At 42.6% G+C, this 22,459-nt stretch overlaps 1 protein-coding gene across 1 annotated transcript in view; it reads left to right on the top strand.

Annotated features, from left to right (window-relative positions):
- The window catches only part of MERTK (MER proto-oncogene, tyrosine kinase), a 103,134-nt gene that overhangs the window by 49,118 nt on the left and 31,557 nt on the right, over positions 1–22,459 (top strand). The window contains exons 5-7 of the mRNA XM_054575557.1: positions 8,279–8,365; positions 10,767–10,882; positions 15,666–15,849. Coding sequence (XP_054431532.1) covers positions 8,279–8,365; positions 10,767–10,882; positions 15,666–15,849 — 387 coding nt within the window. The remainder of the gene's footprint in view (positions 1–8,278; positions 8,366–10,766; positions 10,883–15,665; positions 15,850–22,459) is intronic.

A 22,459-nucleotide genomic window follows, 5' to 3' on the forward strand; every position in this document is an offset into this window, starting at 1 on the left:
TATAAATATATGTGTGTATCTATAAGTGATTTTCCTTCAAGTGAACATGATAATAGTTGTACAGATTAATTCCATCCTTTTTATTACACAAATAACATGTGGACACATATTCATTCTAAAACATTTACACCATAGACATAACAAAACAAAGTGTGAAAACCTCCCTCTTTTCTCTCTCCTTTCACTGCTCTGTGCAACAGAATCCACTGTCAGCCTTTGGTTCGCCTCCTTTCAGGCCCGTCCCATTTCTTAAACTGTCCTCACACGTGCGTACACACAGACAGCCGAGCCATTTAGCTCGTTCCAGGTGTCGGTGCTCGGGGGCCTGTCTGTCTCACTGTCTGTGAAACTGCCACATTGAGTGGATGGACTGTAATTCACTTAACCATTCCCTTGTTGATGAACAACATGTAGGCTTTAATTTTTTTTTCTGTTGCTTATGTAGACATCTTTGTACCCCTGTGTAATTCTCCTCTGAAAACCTTGCCCGACACCCCGGCTTTGTCTGTGCACCCAGAGAGCCTCTTCCATAACCTGTTGTACCTCCCCACCATACGCAGGCAGAACTGTCTGCTCGTCTGGCCCCTCAGTTGTTAGTCGGTGTGATTATCATATTAATTATTAATTAGCTTAGCTCCATCACCCAGCACAATGCCTGGCAGAACTGTGAGACTGAGTAAGTGAGCTAATGAACAAACGAATGACGAACAGTCGCATGTCTTAGGTCCTTTCACTGGAACAAAGAGACACAGTGATACTAAAGTAACTTCTATTTGTATAATTATTTTTGTACTTAAAGTCTTATCTCTTTTCTCATTTATATCTTTAACCAGTTCTGTGAAATTAATAGAAGAGGGTTTTTGTACATTCACTTGGTAGGTGCAGAGGTAAAGAGGGCCCCAAGTGCAGGATTCAGAGGCAGGACTTGTCCTGGGCCGGGCCATCAGCCAGACCCAGTCAGCTACTCGGGCTGTGCCCAAGCACTTGAACTTTGTAACATCGGAAAAGAATGACATAGTCCTGACTGGTGTGGCTCAGTTGGTTGGGGCATCATCTGGTAAACTGAAAGGTCACAGTTTCAGTTCCCTGCCAGGCCACCTGCCTAAGTTGTAGGTTTGGTCCAGGTTGAGGCTCATACATGGGGAAACCTACCAATGTTTCTCTCTTGCATCGATGTTCCTCTCCTCTTTCTACTTCCCTTCCCCTCTCTCTAAAGTCAATAAACATGTCCTTGAGTGAGAATATTTTTAAAAAGTGACATAAAACAGTATCTTTATTTATACCTATTTTTAATTTCAAGGACCTTTTGTGTGATACCTGAGCCCTCCCACAAGCTCAGGCTGGAGGGACTGGGAGCTGAGGCCATTCCGACCTGAGATGCCTTCAGAGGGTGACGTGCCCATGTAAAGTGGGGTGTGTGCAGGGAGGCACAGTTCTGCCTTGAAATTAACCTCCAAGCAAACTCTTCTGGTCCCTGACTGAGGGAATGTGACCTAAGGAAGCATTTGAAGAGCCTGATTGTGGAGGCTGCTCTGATTAAGAATGTTTATGAACAGGAAGGTTACACACTGTGCCTCGGATACCAGTGTTTTTGTCTAGTGGTGTAAGAGCTATCTTTAAGATAAAGGATATTATTCTGAGTCAACAAGCCACTCTCAAAGGTTCCCTGCTGTAGGATTCCATTTATGTAACAGCCTCAAAGTGACAGGGTTGTAGTGATGGCGGACAGACCAGTCCTTGCCAGGGTTAGGTTGGAGGAGGATGTTCCTAAAAAAGGTTAGCAGAAATGAGCTGCTTTTTGGCAATGGAACAGTTTTTCTTCTGTGTACAACCTGTAATAAAAGTTCACAAAACTACAGTATTGCATTCCTTCCTCCCCAAACAAAACAAAACAGAAACTGGCAAAATCTGAATCAGTTTCAGATTTGCATTTTAGTTAATGGTATTGCTCCAAGTAATTTTCCTGGTTTTAGTGGGTGTCCTCTAATTGTGTAAGATCTTATCAGCAGAGGAAGCTGAGGGAAGGGTGGACATGAACACTGTACTATTTCTGCAATTCCTTATGAATCAAAAATTATTTCAAAACAGAGGGTTTTTTTCTTCTTTTTAAAGAACCACTTTGTCAGGGGCAAAACTCAGTTTCGCCAACAGAGAAGAACTGTAAAAAGCACTTGCTGCATGGTATTTAGCAGTGTGATGTATTCATTCTAGGCTAGAGGTGAAACTCCCCAACTTCGACATAGAGACTACCGCTCCCTCACTGCCGTGTGTCCCTAGGCAAGCTGCTCAACTTCTTTATATAAAGTAGGCATAGTAAATAAATAAATAAAGTAGGCATAGTAACCATGTCTACTTCATGGAACATTTATGGGGATCCAGAGAAATAATGAATGAAAAATCCTTGATACAGAAGCAGCCTACAGGAGTGACTCAGATATTACCTATTATAAATTTTTACATGCAGTAGTTACCGTCAGTTGTGAGCTACCTTCCTAAGAAGAATGGTAGACTTATTCTGATCTTTCTGGCTTTTAAAATACTTATTTCATATTTAAATCTATATTTAGAAAACAGCTAAGCTAGTTTTTTAGTTAGTTGGATATACTTATTACTTAACATTAATTGTAATAGCAATAGTAATGTTACTGAACTCAAGGGGTTTGCTGCTAGGGGGTGTTCTATTCAAGAACCAGACATGGTTCTTGGGAGGTAGTTAAGCCATCCCTTATATACACTATTTGGTCAATTCCATGTTAATTTTTTCTTTTTAGTTGGCCACATTTATCAGGTTGGGTTTTGCCCCTCCCCCACCAGGGTTTGCCTATTTACAGCTGGTCTGCAAAACACTGCTACATTTTAACATTTAGCAAGAGTAACATGTAGAACTGCCCAGCCCTTAAGATTCTTGTCCTTATATAAATCAGTTCACTATTCTCACAGTGCTTCCTATAAAGATTTGCTTTGTACCTTATAGCAAGGTGTGATGTAGTCACTTTTAATACCTATTTTACAGATCAGGAAAAAAATGGCGTGACTTATGGACCCACATGCTTCACTATTCTAGTCTTTCTATGGTAGCCGGCACGATCCTGATAAAACATGTTAGATCATATCTGTCTTCTGCTCCAAGCTCCAGGTTTCCGTCTACTCTACTCACGGGACAAAGCGAAGGCCGGTTCCACCTGTATTTCTACCTAGATCCTGCCCTCCCTCCAGTAAAAACTTGGCCCATTCCCTCCCGTAACTCTCCTCACAGGACATGTCTCAAGGAGCCAGACAGTCCACTCCTCTACTCACCTCGGGCCTTCTGATCCTCTTCTCTTTTTTCATAGTACTAATCACCTTCTCAGAGCACAAGCAGCTCACTTACTGAAAAGGTTATGATTTCTTGCCCATGTCCCCCATGAGAATGTGAGATGTGTAAGGACAGAGGCGTTTGTTTTATTTTGGACACATCCCCAGTGCCTGGAAAAATGTCTGGTACACAGTAAGTACTAGGTAAGTGAATGAATTCAGGGCAGACAGCACATTCAGAGTTCGTGAGCATAGGTTCCTTCCTTTATGCAACATATTCTTCTATTTCTTGACTCTTGGTAGAAAGATAGATCCCGGGGGTGGGGAGTCGGGGAGGGAAATGAAAGGACCGAATTGCTTAAACCAGAACTTAAGGAATTGGCCTAACTTTGCTCTTAGAAATTGCTCCTTCAGCATTTCTGAATGTTCTTCCCTCAAGGGAACATCCTGTTACTGAATGTTCCTTAAAATATCTCTCAGACTTTGTGTCAGAGGCTTTCTTTCTTCAAAACCAGCAGAGAACCAAGAAGAGGGGCATGAGCCGTCTTGGTGTTGGGTGAGAGGGAATGGAGTCGGGGAGGGGCACAGGCAGAGGACTTGGCTCAGGGAGCCTGGGGCACTGCGCCCGGGGCGGGGGCAGTGGGTGGCAGGGCCGAGAATGAGGGCTGGATCATTTCTTTTTGGAAAGACACAGAGTTTGGGTGTAGAACTTGCAGGTCCATCCCAGTCTGGTGGTTCGTGCTCCTCCAAAGGGAAGGCAGGGCGGTGAGAGGGAGCTGTGTCTCCTGTGCACACCTGTTGCCGTGTCCAGCCCCCGCTAAGTGAGTCTCTCTCCCTGGGCCTCTTGTGCCAAAAAAGTGTAACTGATACAGTCAGCAAAGAAAACTGTATTTGGCCCCACATGCCCACCTAGTTTTGGAGAAAGTTCACTGGTTTGGACCAGCTTCCACTCTCTTTGCCAGAATCTGTGGGGCATCTGTTGAGAACTGCTGTCATCAGTGGTTGGCTCCTGGGTGGTTCCGAAAGGGGTTGGGGGCAGGGAGTTTGCTACAGATTGTTTTCCTGACTTTGTGTTCACTCTGACAAGAAACACAAAGAGGAAAACGGACTTCCCGTTTAACCTAAAGTCGTGTCCCATGATAAGCACTTTTACTTCCTGCATTGTACACCCTGTAGGCCTGAAGGATGGTGGGCAACCTCTCAGTGAAACCCACTCACCCTCCTGGTCTACGGAAGGGCCTGCTCTTCCCTCACGGCCAGAATGTGACTTATGCTTTGTTTTCAAGTATTTCCCAAGAGAACTTGGGGACTTGCAGCAGTCGTTGAACTCAAATGACTGGTTTTAGCCTGCAAATGCTCAAGTACCAAAAGAAAGTTTCTCCCTGGGTCTTCTGATGGAACCAAATCTGATTTTTCTAAATATGAGTCAAGTTTTGCAAGTTCATGGAGCCTTGTGATATGTGCACCTTGTTTGGGAGCTTACTGGCCCAGAAGGTGAAAAGTGATACGTAAGCATGAAAAGCAGTGTCCCAGGCTGGCTCTGAAGTAGGGATTGGCAGCGTGGGCCCCAGGCGGTGGCTTCGAGGAGTCAGTGTCTTCATCCTCTCCCAGGATGGCCTCTTTTCTAAAATCTAAGCCGCACGAAGTGCCCAAAGTCCAGATGCTGTGCCAGCTCTTCTGTTCTGTCTCCTCGATCTCCTGCTTCCCTGTCGTTGCTCCCTTACTTTACAAAAGAAAAAGACCCCTTCAGACTTATCTCAAGTCACTGTGGGGCCTCAGTTCTCAGATGCTTTGGTCTCAAGACCCATGTAAACTTCAAAGTCTTAAAAATTGAGAACCCAGGTTATGTGAGTTTTGGTTATGTGAATTCTGTCTTTTGATACGTACTGAATCAGAAATTAAAACTGAACACTTTTCTAACACAAGAATACACAGGCATCTCTTTCAATAGCTAGTAGACCTAATGGCATCACACAGCATACTGTCTCTGGAAAACTGCACACCTTCCTGTGCATGTTGCATGGGGCCTTTTAAAGGAGTTTTACTGGAGAACATCAGGATGTATTCAGGACACCTGAAGTTACATTCTTTGCCGCTGTTTAAGTTGGGAGCAGTTTAATGTGCAAACCTCAAAATGTGAGAGGCTTCACATATTTTTCAAAATTCTTTGGGAGGAAGTCAAGCAGAAGCTACAAAGACTCCAGAGGCAGTGGCTTATGAGTTTGAAATAAATACTTCTCTGCAATGTAGTAAAATATTTTCTAAATCACCGCACAAGCCATTAGCAGCTTCATCCCTGACTTGAGAGGAGTTGACCAACTGGGAAAAGAACCTGACTCCTACTTGGAACTGTAGCTTCTTGGCACCTGCAGTTGTCAGGAGAATCCAGCTCAGAAATCCATTTAGGATTTTCCTTCAGCCTGACGGGAATACTCATCTTAGAAGGTGAAAGTGCCCACCTGAAATGTCTGATTCTGATGTAACATTACTTAAGTGAGTAAACGGTCATCACAGAACAGTAGGACAGAGATACAAAGGTCTGTTTTTCCCCTTTCAGGGGTCATGTCTGATCAGAACTCAGACTTGGGGACAAACTTCCATCTGGATGGCAAAGGAAAAACCCCCACCAGCTCTGGTTTTTCTCTGCGCAAGGACCCGCTGAGGAGAAGCACCACCACAAAAGGGACCGGATTTGCACTCCCTCCTAGGCCTGCGCCCAGACACGGTGCTCTGGCCACTTGCCTCTCTTGGTTCACGCCTGGCAGCATGTTCCTTTTTGTGTTTTAAAATATTTAACTGCTTCCTTCCTGACAAGCTTCAAATTTTAAAAATATCAAATGGGACATTGCCTATACAAGGAGATTGATAGAGGAAAACAAAATAAGCTTTTAGGCAAGAAGCAAATCGTGGTATATTTTCAAGAATTCTGTCAGACTGTCTTCCTCCAGTTTGTGATGTGGACTTTGTGCCAGAGACAGAGAACTTTCCAGGTTAAACTAGAGGATATATATGGCTGTGTTTTTTAAATTTTTAATTTTTAGAATAGTTTTAGATTTCTAGAAAAATTGTGAAAATGGTACAGATAATTCCCTCCCCCACCTGCCCCTACTGGTGACATCTTAGCATTTGTTATAATTAATGAACTAATGCTGATACAGTGTTATTAACTAAAATCCATCCCTCATTCACATTGCCTTTGTTTTCACTTAAATCTTTTTGCAACTGCAGGGTTTCATTCAGGGTTTAGTTGCCATGCCTGCTTAGGCTTCCTTGGCTGTGACAATTTTGCCAACTGCTTTTGTTTTCAATGACCTTAACAGTTTTTTTAAATGTATTTTTTAATTGAATTTATTAGAATGACATTGGTTGATAAAATTATATAGGTTTCACGTGTGCAGTTCTAGAACACATCATCTGGATACTGTATTGTGTGTCCACCGCCCTAAGTCAAGTCTCCGCCCTCCCCCATTTATCCCCCCCTTACCCTCTTCTGTCTTTTCCCCCAACCCCCCTTTCTTCTGGCAATCACGGTACTGTTGTCTGTGTCTATGAAGTTTTGTTGTTGGTTTTTGTGGGGTTTTTTTACTTAATCCCTTCACATTTTCACCCAGCCCCCCAAACCCCCTGCTGTCTAACAGCTGTCAGAATGACCTTGACAGTTTTTAGGAGGACGGGACAGGTTTTCTGTAGACTGTCCCACAGTTGGACCTGTCTGTGGGTTTTCTCATGAGTAGACTTGGGTTATCTGTTTTCGGGAGGAAGACTGCAGAGGGGAAGTGCCATTGGCATCACGTCATATCAAGGATCCATTCTCTCAGCATGACTTACCACCATTGGTATTGACCTTGATCATCTGGGTGAGCCGGTGTTTGTCAGTTTCTCCACGCTAAAGTTTTTTTTTTCCCTTTCCACGCTGTCCTCTTTGGAAGGAAGTCACAGTGTGCTTAAGTAGGGTGAGTTACGCTCCCTCCTGAGGGCAGAGCACCCCTGTTAATTGTTGTGGAGGTTTGCCTTGTTCTCCCCCTTTTAATAAGTTGTTTATTTATATCAATATAGACTCATTGGGTTAGAATCCAGTGGCACTTTATTTATTTTCTTTCTCATGTTGTTCCAGTTGTGGCCACTGGAAATGCTTTCAGTTGCTAATGTGTCTCTGCTGTACCCTCAAATATGTGTGTGTGTGTGTGTGTGTGTGTGTGTCTGTAATGCTCTGTTCGTGTTACACCTTCCCTCAGGCTCACCTGACATGTTTCTTGCTCCCATCTGAAAGTCAGCCGTTTCTCCAAGGACCCCGAATTCCTTTATTGGAAAATGGAATTAGACTTTTCTAAAATGGAATTAGAAAACTCTCTTCTTTTCTACTTAAAATTAATGAGTCAGAAGTCTTCACTCCTCGGAAATAATTTTTAAAACATTTTTTATTTAGCACTGTTATCTTCCCATCGTAATAATGCCTTGTTTGTGTAATAATTCCTAATGAGTTAATTGATTCTTACTATTAAGTAAGGGCTCGTTACGGCAGATCATCTGAAATTTTTTAAACTGCGGCTTTTCTCCCGCTGTTTTTGGAACTGTGACGTGTCCATGGTGCACGGGGCAGTGAAGCCACTGGGACTATCTGGGGAGCCTCAGAGGCCACTTTTCCTGATATTGGGGTCCGTGACTCTCACACCTCCACATAGAAGTTTAAAAATCTAAATGATAGTGCTTTGTTACCTAATGTCTCACCATCAGGGAAAAATTTGAAAGGCTTTCAATGGAGAACCTCTGCCTTTCAGGCCCCTTGTTGCTCCCCGGTATATAGTGTTTAATCCCAGGTGTGTTTTTTCCTTTTCAAAACATCAGAACACTTTTAAAATTAACTTTGCATTTACGGCTTGAAGCAGTGAACCAGGAAGTAAAAGCACGCGCGGACACCCGCAGGGCTCTGCTGAGCAGTGGCCTGTTTTTCTGCTGCTGGTCTCACAGTCTCCGTTCCCTTCAGGTCTGACTGAGACAGCGGTCTTCAGCTGTGAAGCCCACAATGACAAGGGGCTGACCGTGTCCAAGGGCATACAGGTCAACATCAAAGGTGAGAAGCGGGGCCGGCCCCTTGAGCATGTCTGGGAGTTGGTGTGGGGGCGCAGCTGGAGCCCGGGCTTCCCCACTGACTGCTTCTGTGCACTTGGACAAGTCACCTGACCTCTCTGGCTTGTGTCCCCTCTATAAAATGGGGTAATTACAGAGCCCACCTGTGCTGGAGGCTTAAATGAGAACACACCAGTAAAAGTGCTCACCACAGTGCCTGGCATGCAAGTTTGGTAATAAACGTGAGCTAGTTTAGCTCTGCTCAGTCTGAGAAGAAAAGAGGCTGAAATGTCTACCTTGATCACCTCAGCCCCCGTTTTCACTTCTCCCTCTTCCCGCCTGAGCTAGTCCAAGTTACCCATGGAAGAGCCCCTGGGGCGGGGGCTCCGTCCCTCCCAGGGCAGCAGGGGTGCAGCACGTCCACCTGCGGCTCTGAGGTCAGGGGAGGGGCAGGTCAGGGTCACTCTCCTTCTGCGCCTGCTCCTCTGTCTTTTTCTCCTCACCTCTCTGTCCCTCTTGCTCCCTGTAAGCTGGGACAGAAGGTAATAGAAGGCTAGTGTGGAGACTTTCCAATCCAATCAGCTGCCTCTTTTTTTTTTTTCTGTGGGATCCTGAAATTTGAGAAGGAAGGAAAACCCAAATGTAAATACTGACTTTTTATCCCTTTTCAAATCCCCTTCCTTATCCGCTTTTACAGGAATTCAGGCAAATTTTATGTTTTAGCATTTGTTCCTAATGAGGGGGCATTTTCTAAAAGTTCATTGGAAGGAAAAAATGAGCACATTGCATGTCACCACTGGGAGAACTGGATAACTTCCTTCCTTTGTTCCGAATCCCATCATTGCCACTTTCAAAGGAAACGTTGGGAATTTCAAAAATGCATGAGTGGGAATAAACTTATAAAGACATTTTCATCAAGTGTAAACATCCTAAAAATCCAGCAAAGGTGAATTACTTCTTTAACTTTTGCTTCTCACAGCATCTCAGCTTTTTAAAAAAATAAATCCTATTTCCAAAACTTATGCTTTTGGCTTTTATTTATTTAAAAATTTCTGTCAAAGCAACGAAGACTCCTTTCTTCTTATCTGCTATTAACTAGTATCTGTGGCCAAATTTTGATGTGGGAAAGCAGGCACGTCCTGGCAGTTCTAAAACTAATCTGTTTAGAGGAGTGAGTCAGATAACATGCTCCCCCTCCCCCACTCACCAAGCTGCACGTCTGCGGGTAAAACAAACTACTGAACACGGCAGCCAGCGTGTGCTCACCAGGGCCCGGTCCTCCCGCCATCCTGTTACTGCCTTCCCGCCCCCACGCCCTCCTCAGACCTCATGTGTCAGCTCATTTTATCCCCACCATGCCCCATGGAACAGCACTGTTACTGTCCCCATTAATAGAAGAGGGAACTGAGTTTAGAGAGGGCACTCAGCTGTGCCCCGGGCCATGTAGCCGGCCAAGTGGCGATGAGATGCCCAGTCCCCGCGGGTGCTCCCGCTGGCCTGCTCGCTGCCCCTCCACTGGCCTCCCGTGGCCTGTTGAGGGGCACGAGCTCTGGGGTCAGGCACACCCGAGTTCAAGTTTGCACTCCGCTGCTCTGTGACCTTCGGCAAGTTGTCACTTCTGTGATCCCGTTTCCTCATCTGTAGATGGAGATGGTAGGACGACCTCTCCAATAGGGTTCTAATAATAATGAGATGAGGTGGAGGCCATAAAGTGGGGCACGTAGTAGGCACACAACATTAGTCATCATATTTTATTGTAAGTGCGAATATTACTCTTAATTAAGAATTAAATTTAGCATGAGAAAATACAACCACCAAATTTCAGATTTTTAGGTTCTACTTGAAATACCTGTCCACATCCCACGTGTGGCCAAGGTCATTGCACACTCATTATGGTCCCCCCCCAACACACATGCACACACATGCAGATACATGCACAGCCATGCTCCTGTGGTATCCCCCTCGCTTCTCTGCACAGGATGCTCTCATCGTATATTCATGTGGGTCTCCTCAACTCAGGCAAGAGCTCCACGAGGGCAGGGCTGTGCCTCTTCTTCCTCACTGTGTGCCCAGCAAGGCACCTGCACACAGTTCAACCGTGGACGTGTGCTCAGTAAAGGAGATGGACATGTCCACATCCTCCCCAGCTAAAGCTCTCCCTTCATCAGTGGGCACAGAAACAGGCCTGTGTCCCCCCGTTCTCCCCCAGGCAGAACCACCCCATCACTGGAAGGCCTGTCTGTAGGTTAACATAGTCACCCTCAGGCATAGGGTGGCTCCGCTTTAAAACTTGTGTTTAATTTTTCTGTTCTTAAGAAATGGAAAGGGGCTTGGCATTAACATGTCTGGTCGTTTGGCCTCCTGTGGTTTATAACTGTGTGTGTGTGTCTTTGTTTTTTATGTAGCCCTGCCCTCCCCGCCAGCTGAAGTCAGCGTTCAGAACAGGAGCGCACATGGCTTCCTGGTCTCCTGGGTCCCGGGCTTTGATGGATACTCCGTGTTCAGCAGTTGCAGCATTCAGGTAAACAAACCTCCAGGGTACAGAGGACGTCACTGTTGGTGCCCCGTGGGTCTCCTGACTTTTCCTTTCTCCGGCGGATGGGTGCTGAGGGCGTCTCCACACCTCTCTTCAGGGTCCTTCACCTCCTCCCACCTCACTGTTCACCTGCGTGCACCACCTTATGGTCTTCTGCCGCAGAACACTGCCTCCCTCCTGTGCATGGCCAGGGCCCAGCTGGGGGGAACGATGAGGCCTACGGGAATTGATTTTTAAGGTACAAAAACACATCCCTAAATTGGGATTGGCGTGCAGCCAGAGCTCAGGAAGCCAGGTGCTCGTCAACCTGGCTCCTCCTGGGCTGGTAGCCATGAAGGCACGAGTTGGGTTGTCTTTGCTATTGAATGTAGCACCTTGCCCTGTGCTTGGGAAACCTGGGGCTTACAGGCCTTGCAAAGGCTTCACCCATTTTTAGCCACTACCTGAAACAGGTATAAAATAAAAGTGAGCCATCCTACAATGATTCCGTGCCGTGATGTAGTCTCTGCTCTGAGTGTTAGTTTTGTAAACATGAAAAGTAACCCTACTGCTTGTTTCCTGAGTGCCTAAAATGGCCCAGGGCCTTTGCAGACACTGTCTCACTGAAACCCACACCAGCACTGCAGGCCCAGGGCCCAGAGGGGCAGAGCCAAACTTGAGGCAGAGAAGCTTATGCCACAAGCAGTGCTCAGAGCCACCTGCCTCTCCGTGTGTCAGGAGAGACATTGCGTGTGGGACCTGATAGTGAAGGCATGTGGATTATCTGCTGAACATGCAAATGTGTTCTGCCTGGCTCTTTATCATACAGTATGTGCAAGATTTGTTCTTTGTTTCATAAATGTCTGGCCTTATGAGTCAAAAACATGTTAAGCACAGGCCATTTATACCCACTCACCTTAAGGAAGTGACTTCCAAAGAATTTTGTGTTGACAACCAGATGTTTTTAATACCAAACAGAATTAGTTTCGCTGCTCTCATTGCCCTCCACTATTGTCTAACAGCTGCCCTTGTTTTGAAGAGTGAGAACGTGCATTATCCCCCAAACAGCCTGCACCCTCACCCCGCCTCCCCCAGCCTTGCTTAGTTCTTGCCGGGCTTTATTTGTAAACCTCCCAAGTACCAGGCACTGGTAAGTGTCAGGGGTTCTTGTTGTGTCTACAAAGTCCTCACTGGGGATATTTTTTTAACAGTTTTTTGGAGATACATTTCGCACACCATAATATTCACCCTTTTAAGTGTACAATTCAGTGGTCTGTCGTTGACTCCCAAAGTCACCCTCACCGCTGTCTCTTTGAGTCTGTATTCAAAGGAGATACTGGGCTGTAGTTTTCTTGTGTTGGCTGCTTCTGGTTTCAGCATGTGGGTGGTACACAAAATGAGTTGGGAGGTGTTTCTCCTTTCCTATTTCTTAGAAAAGTTTGTGAAAGGTTGCTGTTCATTCTTTTTAAATGTCTGGTAGAAATTGCCAGAGAAGCCATCTGCTCCTGAGATTTTCTTTGTGGGAAGTTTTTTGAATACTTGCTCAATTTTTTTATTTGGTAGATCTGTTCAGATTTTCTATTTCTTCTTGACTCACTTTTGGGAGTTTGTCTGTTTCTAGGAATTTGCCCATTTTCTCTGGGGTATCTAATTTGTTGGTATACAATTTGTTCATAATATTCAATTATAAACTTCTTTTTTCCATAGAAGCTAGTAGTAATGGCTCCTCTTTCATTCCCGATTTTAATAATTTGAGTCTTCCCTCCTTTTTATCTTGGTCAGTCTAGCTGAAGATTTATAAATTTTATTATCTTTGTGAAGAACCATTGTTTGCCTTTATGAGTTTTTCTATTCTCAACTTCACTCATTTCTGCCCTAATCTTTATTTCTCCTGTTTGCTTTGGCTTAGTCTGCTGTTCGTTTGTTGTGGTTTTTTTTTTTATTGTTTCTTGTTAAAGTGGAAGGTCGGGTGATTGATTTTAAATTTCTTCTTTAAATATGGGCATATATACTCATTATTTCCCTCTGCCCTGCATTAGTTGCATCCCCTAAGTTTTGTGGAGGGTTTTGTTTGTTTTTCCAGTTTATCTCAAGTTTGTCATTTTCCATGTTGTTTTCTTTGTTTCCTGTTGGTTTTTTAGGAGTGTGTTGTTTAACTTTCATGTGATTGTGAATTTCTCAAATGTTCTTTCTTTGTTGATTTCTATTGTTATTCCATTTGCAGGATACTCTTGTATGATTTTCATCCTTTAACTTTATCAGGGCTTGTTTACGACCCAGCTCAAGTTCTGCCCTGGACCCTACTCTGTGTGCCCTGAAGGGGGGATTATTCAGCCGGGGCTGGGCGGAGTGTTCTACATCTGTCAGATTGAGTTAATTTATAGTTTTGTTCAGTTCTTCTGTTTCCTTGTTAATCTTTTGTCTGGTGGTTTTATTGATTATGGAAAGTGGGGAATTGAGGTCTCAACTGTTGTTTTTGAATTGTCTATTTCTCCCTTCAGCTTTGCCAGTTTCTGCTTCGGGTACTTCAGGGCTCTGTTGTTGAGAAGTACCAGAGTCTCTTTCCTCTTGTACGGCCCTGAATGCCCCTATGTACGGGCACCTCTCAGTGGGTGAGAGGGGGTCTCAGGGTAGATGTGAAGTGGAGGGGGGTGGCTGGAAGGTCTGCAAACTCCAGGTTGCCCCGAAGGAGGAAGGCGGTGATGACATGCGAGCTTCACCTGCTCTCTCTGCCTTTGCCTTGGCTTCGGGTGGCCATAGCCTGAGAACAGTCATCCTGCCTCGCCCACTTCGGACCCTGGGGCACCAGCATGGTTAGTCTGTCTTTGCCCCACCTGCTGGCTCTGCCTCCCTTCACCCATTCTCCTTTCCATCTCTGGTAGGGTGACCAGATTTAGCAATTAAGGATAATATTTTACAAGTTAAATTACACGAGTAATTTGGTGATGTACCTATAATCATTTGTAGTTGATTTGAAATTCAAATATAACTGGGCCCTTTATTTTCTCCTGCAGTCCTAACAGCGTTAGTCAGGACTGGCTTGAGAAGTTATAATTTCTATTCTGCAGATTAACAATATATTCCATTTCTAAAGCAACCAAGGATAGTTTTGTAGTAGGTCCCCACTCCACTACAGTTTTAAACTCTGACTAGGTAACAAAGGAATGTTCCTGCAGAGATTCAGGTCCACGCAGCAGCAGGACACACCCTCCCACTTCCTTTGGTCCTGACATGAATCCCTTCCCTCACCCATTTTTGGGCTGCATATTCCAGGGCTATTTTTAAGTCTCCCACGTACTTCTTGCTGCTTCAGCCCCTCTTTTCCCCCAGGACCCACTGAGCAGGATTGTTACAGAAACCCCGTATTCTTCCAGGAACATGCTCTCAAAGAATATCTTGTGCCTGGAAATGCTGTCTCTACACATTGCTCCCAAAATGGGTGGGTGCGAACCACAGGGTCCCTCCACCTTCGTTATGTCGTCGGTCACCAGGAAGGAGGCTCATGCTCTAAAGTGAAGAAACAAAGTGGTTTCTGCCAACCACCACCACCGAGATGAACCTGTAGCTTATTGAGACACCTCAGGCCAGCTGGTGCTTCTTGTCACCCAGTGGGGCCTCTGGTTCTTAGCTGGAAGTCAGGCTCAGCCCTAACACCAACCCTTAAGGCATTGTTAGTGGATTTGGAATTCTGGAATGTTATCCGTGGCTCATTGGCCTAAATTTCAGCACCTATGTCCTGAAATGACAGCATTGTGCTTCCTCACCCCACGATTGCCAGCTCATTATTGAGTAAATACAGGGTTTAAGAATTTTTTTCCCAAATTGCTTCTGGTTACTTCTTTTTTTTATTCAATACCATTTTGATTTTCCTGATTTTATAAGTACTCCATTTCATAGAAATTTTTTAAAATGTGTGCTGAAAAAAACCACTCCCCAATTGCCCCCTGCCCAGACCGGAGGGGTGCTTAAGGAGACCTGGAGAGACTTTTGCTGGGAATCCCCTCTCCTGCCTGTGAAGACAGAGGACACCTGGGGAGGGATGTGGGGACCCTGGTAGGTTTATGGAGGGAAGGGTGAAGAGAAGGAACTCAGATCAGAGAAAAAGCTGATTTGTTTGGAGAAAAGTTTGTTGGGTGAGATGTAAATGACCATTCCTCTGTCTCCCCACCAAAAAAATGTCATAAAATCCACCTTCTCTGTGTATGCTTTTGGGGTGAATTTATGTTGGGGTGGAGTGGGGGAAAGAACAGTGAACACGCTAAAATTCTCCTCAAGGAAGAGCAGAGGGTCCTCAGGACACATGACAAAAAGAAATGCAGATTAAAACAAAACCCAGTATCCCATCTTCTAAAGGAGGATTTGGGAAGGGTTTTCTTTAAAGGTCTGGATAATAAATATTTTAGGCTTTGTCACCATATGTCTGTTGGCTTTGTTGCATATTCTACGAAACAGCTGAAAGAAATCAAGACTTGAGGTGGTTCTGAGAGAAGAAGGGCTATTTCCTATTATGTATTCTAAGCATTGTAATATAATGATAATTATTGCTCTGTTGCCTGCCCCATTGAGAACACTTATTTCAGGCCTTTCCTCGGGTCCTCCATTGTTCCTGCAGCATGAGTAATACTCAGTAATGCCCTTGGGGACAGTGGTGTGTGGCCTGGAAGGAAGCAGGTACTTCCTTCCGGTCTGTGGACAGGAAGGGCCACGTGCTCGGGTTGCCTGAGAGCCCCATGTCTGACATTCCCACTACCTTACTAATGCCGGGTCCACGTCTTTACTCTTCATCTAGGTCAAGGAAGTTGATCCTCTGAGTAATGGCTCCATCATGATTTTTAACACCTCTGCTTCTCCACCTCTGTATCAAATTGAGCAGCTGCGAGCTCTGGCTAATTACAGCATTGGCGTGTCCTGCAGGAATGAGATTGGCTGGTCCACGTGGAGCCCTTGGATCCTTGCCAGCACAACCGAAGGAGGTAATTCCTGGTGTTCAGAATATTGCTTCAAATGGCATGTGATTACACAAGTCCTTCCCAGTGGCCTGATTGAGAGTTTAAATTTTGCTTTATTTGGTCTTTGCCTCCAGAAGAAATTTCTATTGTGATGGCCAGTGAAAATGAGAAAGAAATTTATAAACTACATTTAGGTATTACTTTGTGTGTGTGTAAGAAGATACTAATAGCAGCATACTCTTTATAGCATATATTATTTTAATTAAAATATAATAACAAAAACTGTTATTACTCATAACATAAACTCAAGAAAACTAGAGAATTTGAAGATGGCTAACATTCACCAAACGCTATGTGCCAGGGACCGTGTTAGGTGCTTTACATGCATTATCTCGTTAGTTCCTTACAGCGGCCCTATGGAGTAGGTACTGTTATCTCTATATTTTGTTGCTCATAACAAATTTTACTTACATCTTTAAACTTTAAAGAATTTTCATGTACCGTTTTTGAATTCTGAGATTTTTTCCTTTTCTGTGACTATTGGAATAAATATTGTAGTTCTGTTACATCCGAGTCACACAGTCCTCATTCTCCCCCAGCTGGAGCGCTGGGGCACACAGCACCTCGTACAGGCCCGTAACCCCAGCCGTACACAGTCAGTGATCTGGCCTTAATACGGACTGTGCGTCAGGCCCGGATCAGAAATCGTTCGGGCCTAATCCTTGCACACATGGAACTCTAGTGCCCATATTGTAAAACACCTCTTTTCTCAAATGAGAAAGAAGAACCTTGGAGAACAATTTTTATATGCTGAGTTTCATTTTCAGTGAGCTCAAAATACTTTCTGGTTTCTTCTTTGACCCATTAGTTATTCAGGTATGTATCTTATGTTTTCAAATATTTGGGGGTTTTATGGAGATCTGTATTTTGATTTCTAATTTCATTTTGTTGGGTCTGGAGAATATAATTTATTGAAACTCATTTTATTATCCAAAATATGGTCTATCTTGATAAATATTTGCTGTGCACTTGAAGAGAAATATTTATTCTGCTCATATTAGATGGTGTACTCTATAAATGTCATCTTGTTAAAGTTGATCGTGTTTTTCAAATTGTATTTTTATTGATTTTCTTCCTACATCTATCAGTTACCTAGAAAGAAGCATTGACATCAGCAGTTATAACTGTGGCTTTATCTATTTCTACTTGCAGTTCTCTAGCAGCTTTTGTTTTAAATGTTGCGAGGCTCTGTTACTTTGCACATAAATGTTTAATATTGCTATGCGCTCCTAATAAATTGACTGCTTTTATCATTATGAAATTATTTTCTTTATCCTGGGTAATATTATCCTCTGTGAAGTCTACTTTGTCTGATATTATAATAGCCATTTTAGCTTTTGATTCCACGGTGTATCTTTGTTTCATCATTATTTTCAATTTATTTCTACCTTTATAGTCAAAATGTGTTTATTTAGGGAACATATACTTCAGTCTTGCTTTTTAATCCATTCACAATCTCTGCCTTTAAATTGGGGTATTTAAATTTGTAATCCATTAAAACATAATGTGATTATTCATATTCTCTTGCTCATAGCAAATTTCATTTACATCTTTAAACTTTAGGTTTAAAGGTTAGGTTGAAATCTGTCACATTTATTATTTGTTTTGTCTGTAGTTTGTTCTCTTTTTCTTCTTGTGGATTAATTGAATATTTTTATTCTATTTTATCTCCTTTGCGTATTAGCTAAAACTCTTGTTTTCTGTTTTTCTCATGGTTGCTTTAGGGTTAATAGTATACATGTTTACTTTATCACTGTTTACCTTCAGTGATGTTATACCACTTCATATATTGCACAGGAACCTTCAAATAGTATACTTTCATTTTCTCCTGATATTTGCACAATCGCTATTATCCATTTTAGTTTTATGTGCTGTAAATCCACATGGCATTGTGATTATTTTTGTTCAATCAGTAATTTTTTAGGGTGACTTATATAATTAGAAAAAAAACATATATTTACCCATGAAGTTACCATTTCTAATTTTACTCATTTATTGGTATAGATCGACATTTTCATGCACAACATCATTTTCTTTCCTAAAGGCCTTCATCATTTCATTTAGTATGGATCTGGTGAGGAATTAAGCTTCTGTATGTCTGAGAAAAATCTTTGTTTTACCTTTGATATATTTATTTTGCCTTTCTTTTGAAAGCTATTTTTACTAGATACAGAATTCTAGGTTCCTTATTTTTTTCTTCAGTGCTTCAAAAATGTTGCATCACTATCTTCTTGCTTGAATTATTTCTGATAAGAAATCTACAGTAGTCTTTATTTGTTCCTCTGTATGTAATGTATCTACATGTATTTGTCTCTGGTTTTCTCTTTATTGTTGATGTTAAGCAATTTGTGATGTGCTTTGGTATAATTTTTTTTTTTAAATCCTCACTGGAAGACATGCTTATTGATTTTAGAGAGAGAGAAAGGGAGGGAGGGAGGGAGAGAGGGAGGGAGTGGGAGAGAAATGGAAACATCGATGTGAGAAACGTCACTGGTTACCTCTCCCAGGCACCTCAGCCAGGGACTAGACACAACCTAGGCATATGCCCTGACCGGGAATCGAACCCTCAACTTTCCATTTATGGGATGTCGCTCCAACCAACTGAGCCACACCAGCTGGTGTATTTTTTTTTAATAGCGCTTGTGGGTGATTGAAATTCTTAAGTCTGTGTGTTTATGGTTTGCATCCAATTTGTAAACATTTTAACAATTGCTTTTTCAAATATTTTTTCTGTCTCTACCCCTCTCCTTCTTAGAGGATTCCAATCACACATATACAAGGTCTGTCCAAAAAGTATCCAGCCCTGTACTATGGACAATAGAGACGTTTATTGAAGAAGACACAAGATACAAGAAACATTGTACATAGGACAATGATGCCTCAGTCCCCTTCAAAGTAGGCACCTTGGGACCTCACACAGTTCTCCCAGTTGCCATGAGCTGCCCTGCCATATTTTCCTTAATCTCATTGACGGTCTGAAATCTCTTCCCTTTCAGAGGTGATTTTAGTTTTGGGAAAAGCCAGAAGTCCCAGAGTACCAAATCTGGGCTGTAGAGACACTAAGTCACCTGGGTGATTTGATGTTTTGCCAAAAAAGTCTGTGTGAGATGTGCTGCATGAGCAGGTGCAGTGTCATGATGAAGCTGCCAATCACAAGTTGCCCATAGCTGTGGCCTTCTGAGTCATCCAGATAGTTTCCCCAGAGGAACGAATGTTCAAGCTTAATGCAAAATTGGATGCAGATTCGTTGCTCTACTCACTCAGTCATTTTGAATGTGATGGCTGCACAGTACACATGCTCACTCAATGGCACCTACTGCCCCCACTGACTAGTACAGTGAGGTCGTCATTGCTCACGCATGCATATTCCAGTCCATTCTCCTTGGCTGCCAGGTTACATCGATGTCATGCAAACTGTTCTTGTTGTGTTAACAATGGCTGGAATTTTTCCTGACAGACCTCGTATTTGATCACTTGAAGTTGCCTCATAACTCATTGATAGTCTTGTTTTTTTTCCTTATTTTATTTTCGATAGTTTCTATGGTGTTTTCAAATTTACTGGCCTTGTGTGGTGTCTAATCCACCACTAATTCTATCTAGTGTATGTATATTTCATCTCTCACATTGTAATTTTTGTATCTTTTTGTGCCTTTCATGTTTGTACTTAACTTTTGGACCATATGGAATGCAGTTGTAAAAACTATTTTAATGTCCTTGCTAATTCTAACATCTGTGTTATTTCTGGGGCAATTTTGATTGATTTATTTTATATTCATGTTATGTAGAGGACTTTGCAATTTCTTTGTATAGCTAGTAATCTTTGATTGGATTCCCAACATTGTGAGTTTAACCTTGTGGGATACTAGGTATTTTTATGTTCCTGTAAGTATTGAGCTTTTGGGAGGGACATTGTTAAACTATGGAAAAAAGTTTGATCCTTTTGGATCTTACTTTGAAGATTTGTGAGGCAGGATGAGAACAGTGCTCACTCTAAAGTCAATTGTTACGCACCAGTAAGACAAGACCATTATGTGTGCTCTGTCCGTTGCTCCTCGAATCATTAGATTTTCCAGTCTGTTAGCTGAGAACAGGCACTACTCCTGGCCCTCAGTGAGGCGCAGACACTGTTTAATTCTTTCATGTGTTGTTGTTCCTGTCTCCCTCCTAATGACTGCATAGCCTGCTCCTGGGCATCTGCCTCTCTTGGTTCACTCCCTCATTTTCATGGAGCACATTTTCAAGTAGGTTCAGGGAAAGTACATGTAAAATATAAGAACTGTGGGAATGTGCATGTCTTCATATCATACTGGAGTGATAATTTTTCCTAATGCAGAATTTTATGTTGGAAATTATTTTCTCTCAAAATTTTAAAAGCATTTCTGCATTGTTTTCTATCTTCAAGAGTTACTGTGGAGAATTCCACTACTTATGTTTTCTATATGAACTGTTTAATTTGTTTTTTAAAATGCTTTTTTTCTCTTTAATTGCAGGGTTGTGATGGGCTGTGATGTGGGATCTGTTTGTCATCATCGTAACCTTTAAGTGGCTCTTTTGATCTAGAAATGAAAGTGCTTTGGTTTTGAGACTTTTTCTGAAACATTTTTTTCCTTTGAAAATGTTCTGTTTTTCTGTCCGGAAATTGTATTAGGCATTGTTGGACCTTTTTGATGGCTTCCTCAATATTCTTTTCTCAAATCGACCTGCTGTTAAATTTTTATTCCACTCTTGTGGAGGTTTGCTAGATTTCTAATTCTTCTATTAAATATTTATCATATTGCTAAGTTGAAGAGTTTTCTTTTTCATTGACAATTTTTTTTTTTCAGTTCTTAAGTATGAGAACCTTTACCTATCTTTGGGTATAATAATTATCAGGTTTTCTGTTGCTTTAGTTTTCTCTAGTTCTCTACACCAACTTCATCTCCTCTGATCCCTCGTCCCTGTGTGTCATTTGGCTCTCATTTCCTTGACCTCTGCTGATAGTGCACTGTCCACTCCTACTGAAGAGCGGAGAGCCAGCGATGTGATAGGATGCTCTGAGAGAGTGGGTGGGGCAAACATCACTGTCAGGTGATTGGACAGTGACCTTAAGTGTTTGGGTCAGGTTAGGATATCCCCAAATGTTGATGTTGGTTTTCTTTCCTCTGGGACCTCTTACTTTGTCTAGAAAAGATGTCTCCTGTCTGCTGCCTCATGAATAGCAGCCAGGTGGGGAGGACAGGTAAGGTGGAGTCCTCCTCACTCAGGGCACAGACTTTCGCTTATTTCCCCGCTTGCCAGTCTGGCCCCTCTCGTGCCTCCATTCTATTGGTGCTCTGAGCCCATAGGCGTTTCAGTTCATAGAATAAGGCATCCTGTCTCCTGTGGGGATTTGAGGGAGTTCCGGCCAGGTGTATGGGAATAGGTTAGAGGAGTCTCAAGGATGAACAGCTTCCAGATCAAACTTTCAGTCTTCCAGTTTAGTACCTGGGCCCACAGCTTCTGAGCCTCTCCCGGTGCTTTTGGCAGAATCAGCTTGCTGAGTTAATTACACCTTCTTTGTTTCTTTTTCAGCTTTCAATTATATGTTGAAATTTCTCTCCCACTGTTGACTCCTCTCTACCTTATGAGTTTATACTGTTTTAAATTCCTTACTGTTGTCATAGAGGGTTAGAAGGGAACAGATGTAAAGACACGTGGAGTCAACCACGTTTATCATAAATTCTGGAACAGGTTTGAAAGTACGATTCATTTCACAGGTACAGCTTTAGTTCTATGAACTGTCCTACGCTGAGATCCCTTCTAACTGCTCCTGGAACCAGCAGAGATGAAGGTTAGGTTTCCCTCTTCTTTTCCTTTGAGGCATATCAGAAATATATAACTACAGGCAACAATTTGGTATATATTATTCTAATTGCCTTAATTCTTTCATGTATAACAAACACTTTTTAAATTTCTAAAATGGAGCATTGCTCATACTGTTTAGCAATTTGATCTTTACCTCCATTAGATATTTTTTCATATCAATACACATGATCTACCTTTTTTTTAAAACTGACCGAACTGTAAGTTTTCCATTGGAAAAATATCAGAATTAATTATATCACAATTATTGACTGCCTACATTTATTCCTTTTTGTCACTGTTTTGTTTCATTGAATATAATGCCACCCACAGGAGAATTTTTGTAGATTAAATTCCTGCAAATAAAATACTTGGCCAAAGAACTATATCTATTTTCCATTTTAATAGATAGAGTCAAGGTTTCTCCCTCCCAAAAAGAATATAGTAATGACCTTGACCTGTTTCCCAATATACATTGTGCTACATACTTTCCAAAGTGCTTTAACTTTCACTGTGTTCAGAGATGACGTTTTGACATAAAGTAGGTATGTGCCTTAGCAGAATTTACTGTAAACCAGGGAGTGAAAACCAGTGCTAAATGCTGCTTTTTGACATCTAGCTTAGTAATTAACATTTAAGCCTCAAATCTCTAATAACGAAACATCTGACACATATACAGTAAGTTCCTGACTGACTAGTTCTCCTCAGACCATCAGTCACCTGCCTCGGGACTTGAAGGTGGAGTTATCCTCTG

The sequence above is a fragment of the Pteronotus mesoamericanus genome, unplaced genomic scaffold (genome assembly GCF_021234165.1).
Source record: "Pteronotus mesoamericanus isolate MK-2021 breed Mesoamerican mustached bat unplaced genomic scaffold, CSHL_Meso_final contig_311, whole genome shotgun sequence".
NCBI lineage: Eukaryota > Metazoa > Chordata > Mammalia > Chiroptera > Mormoopidae > Pteronotus > Pteronotus mesoamericanus.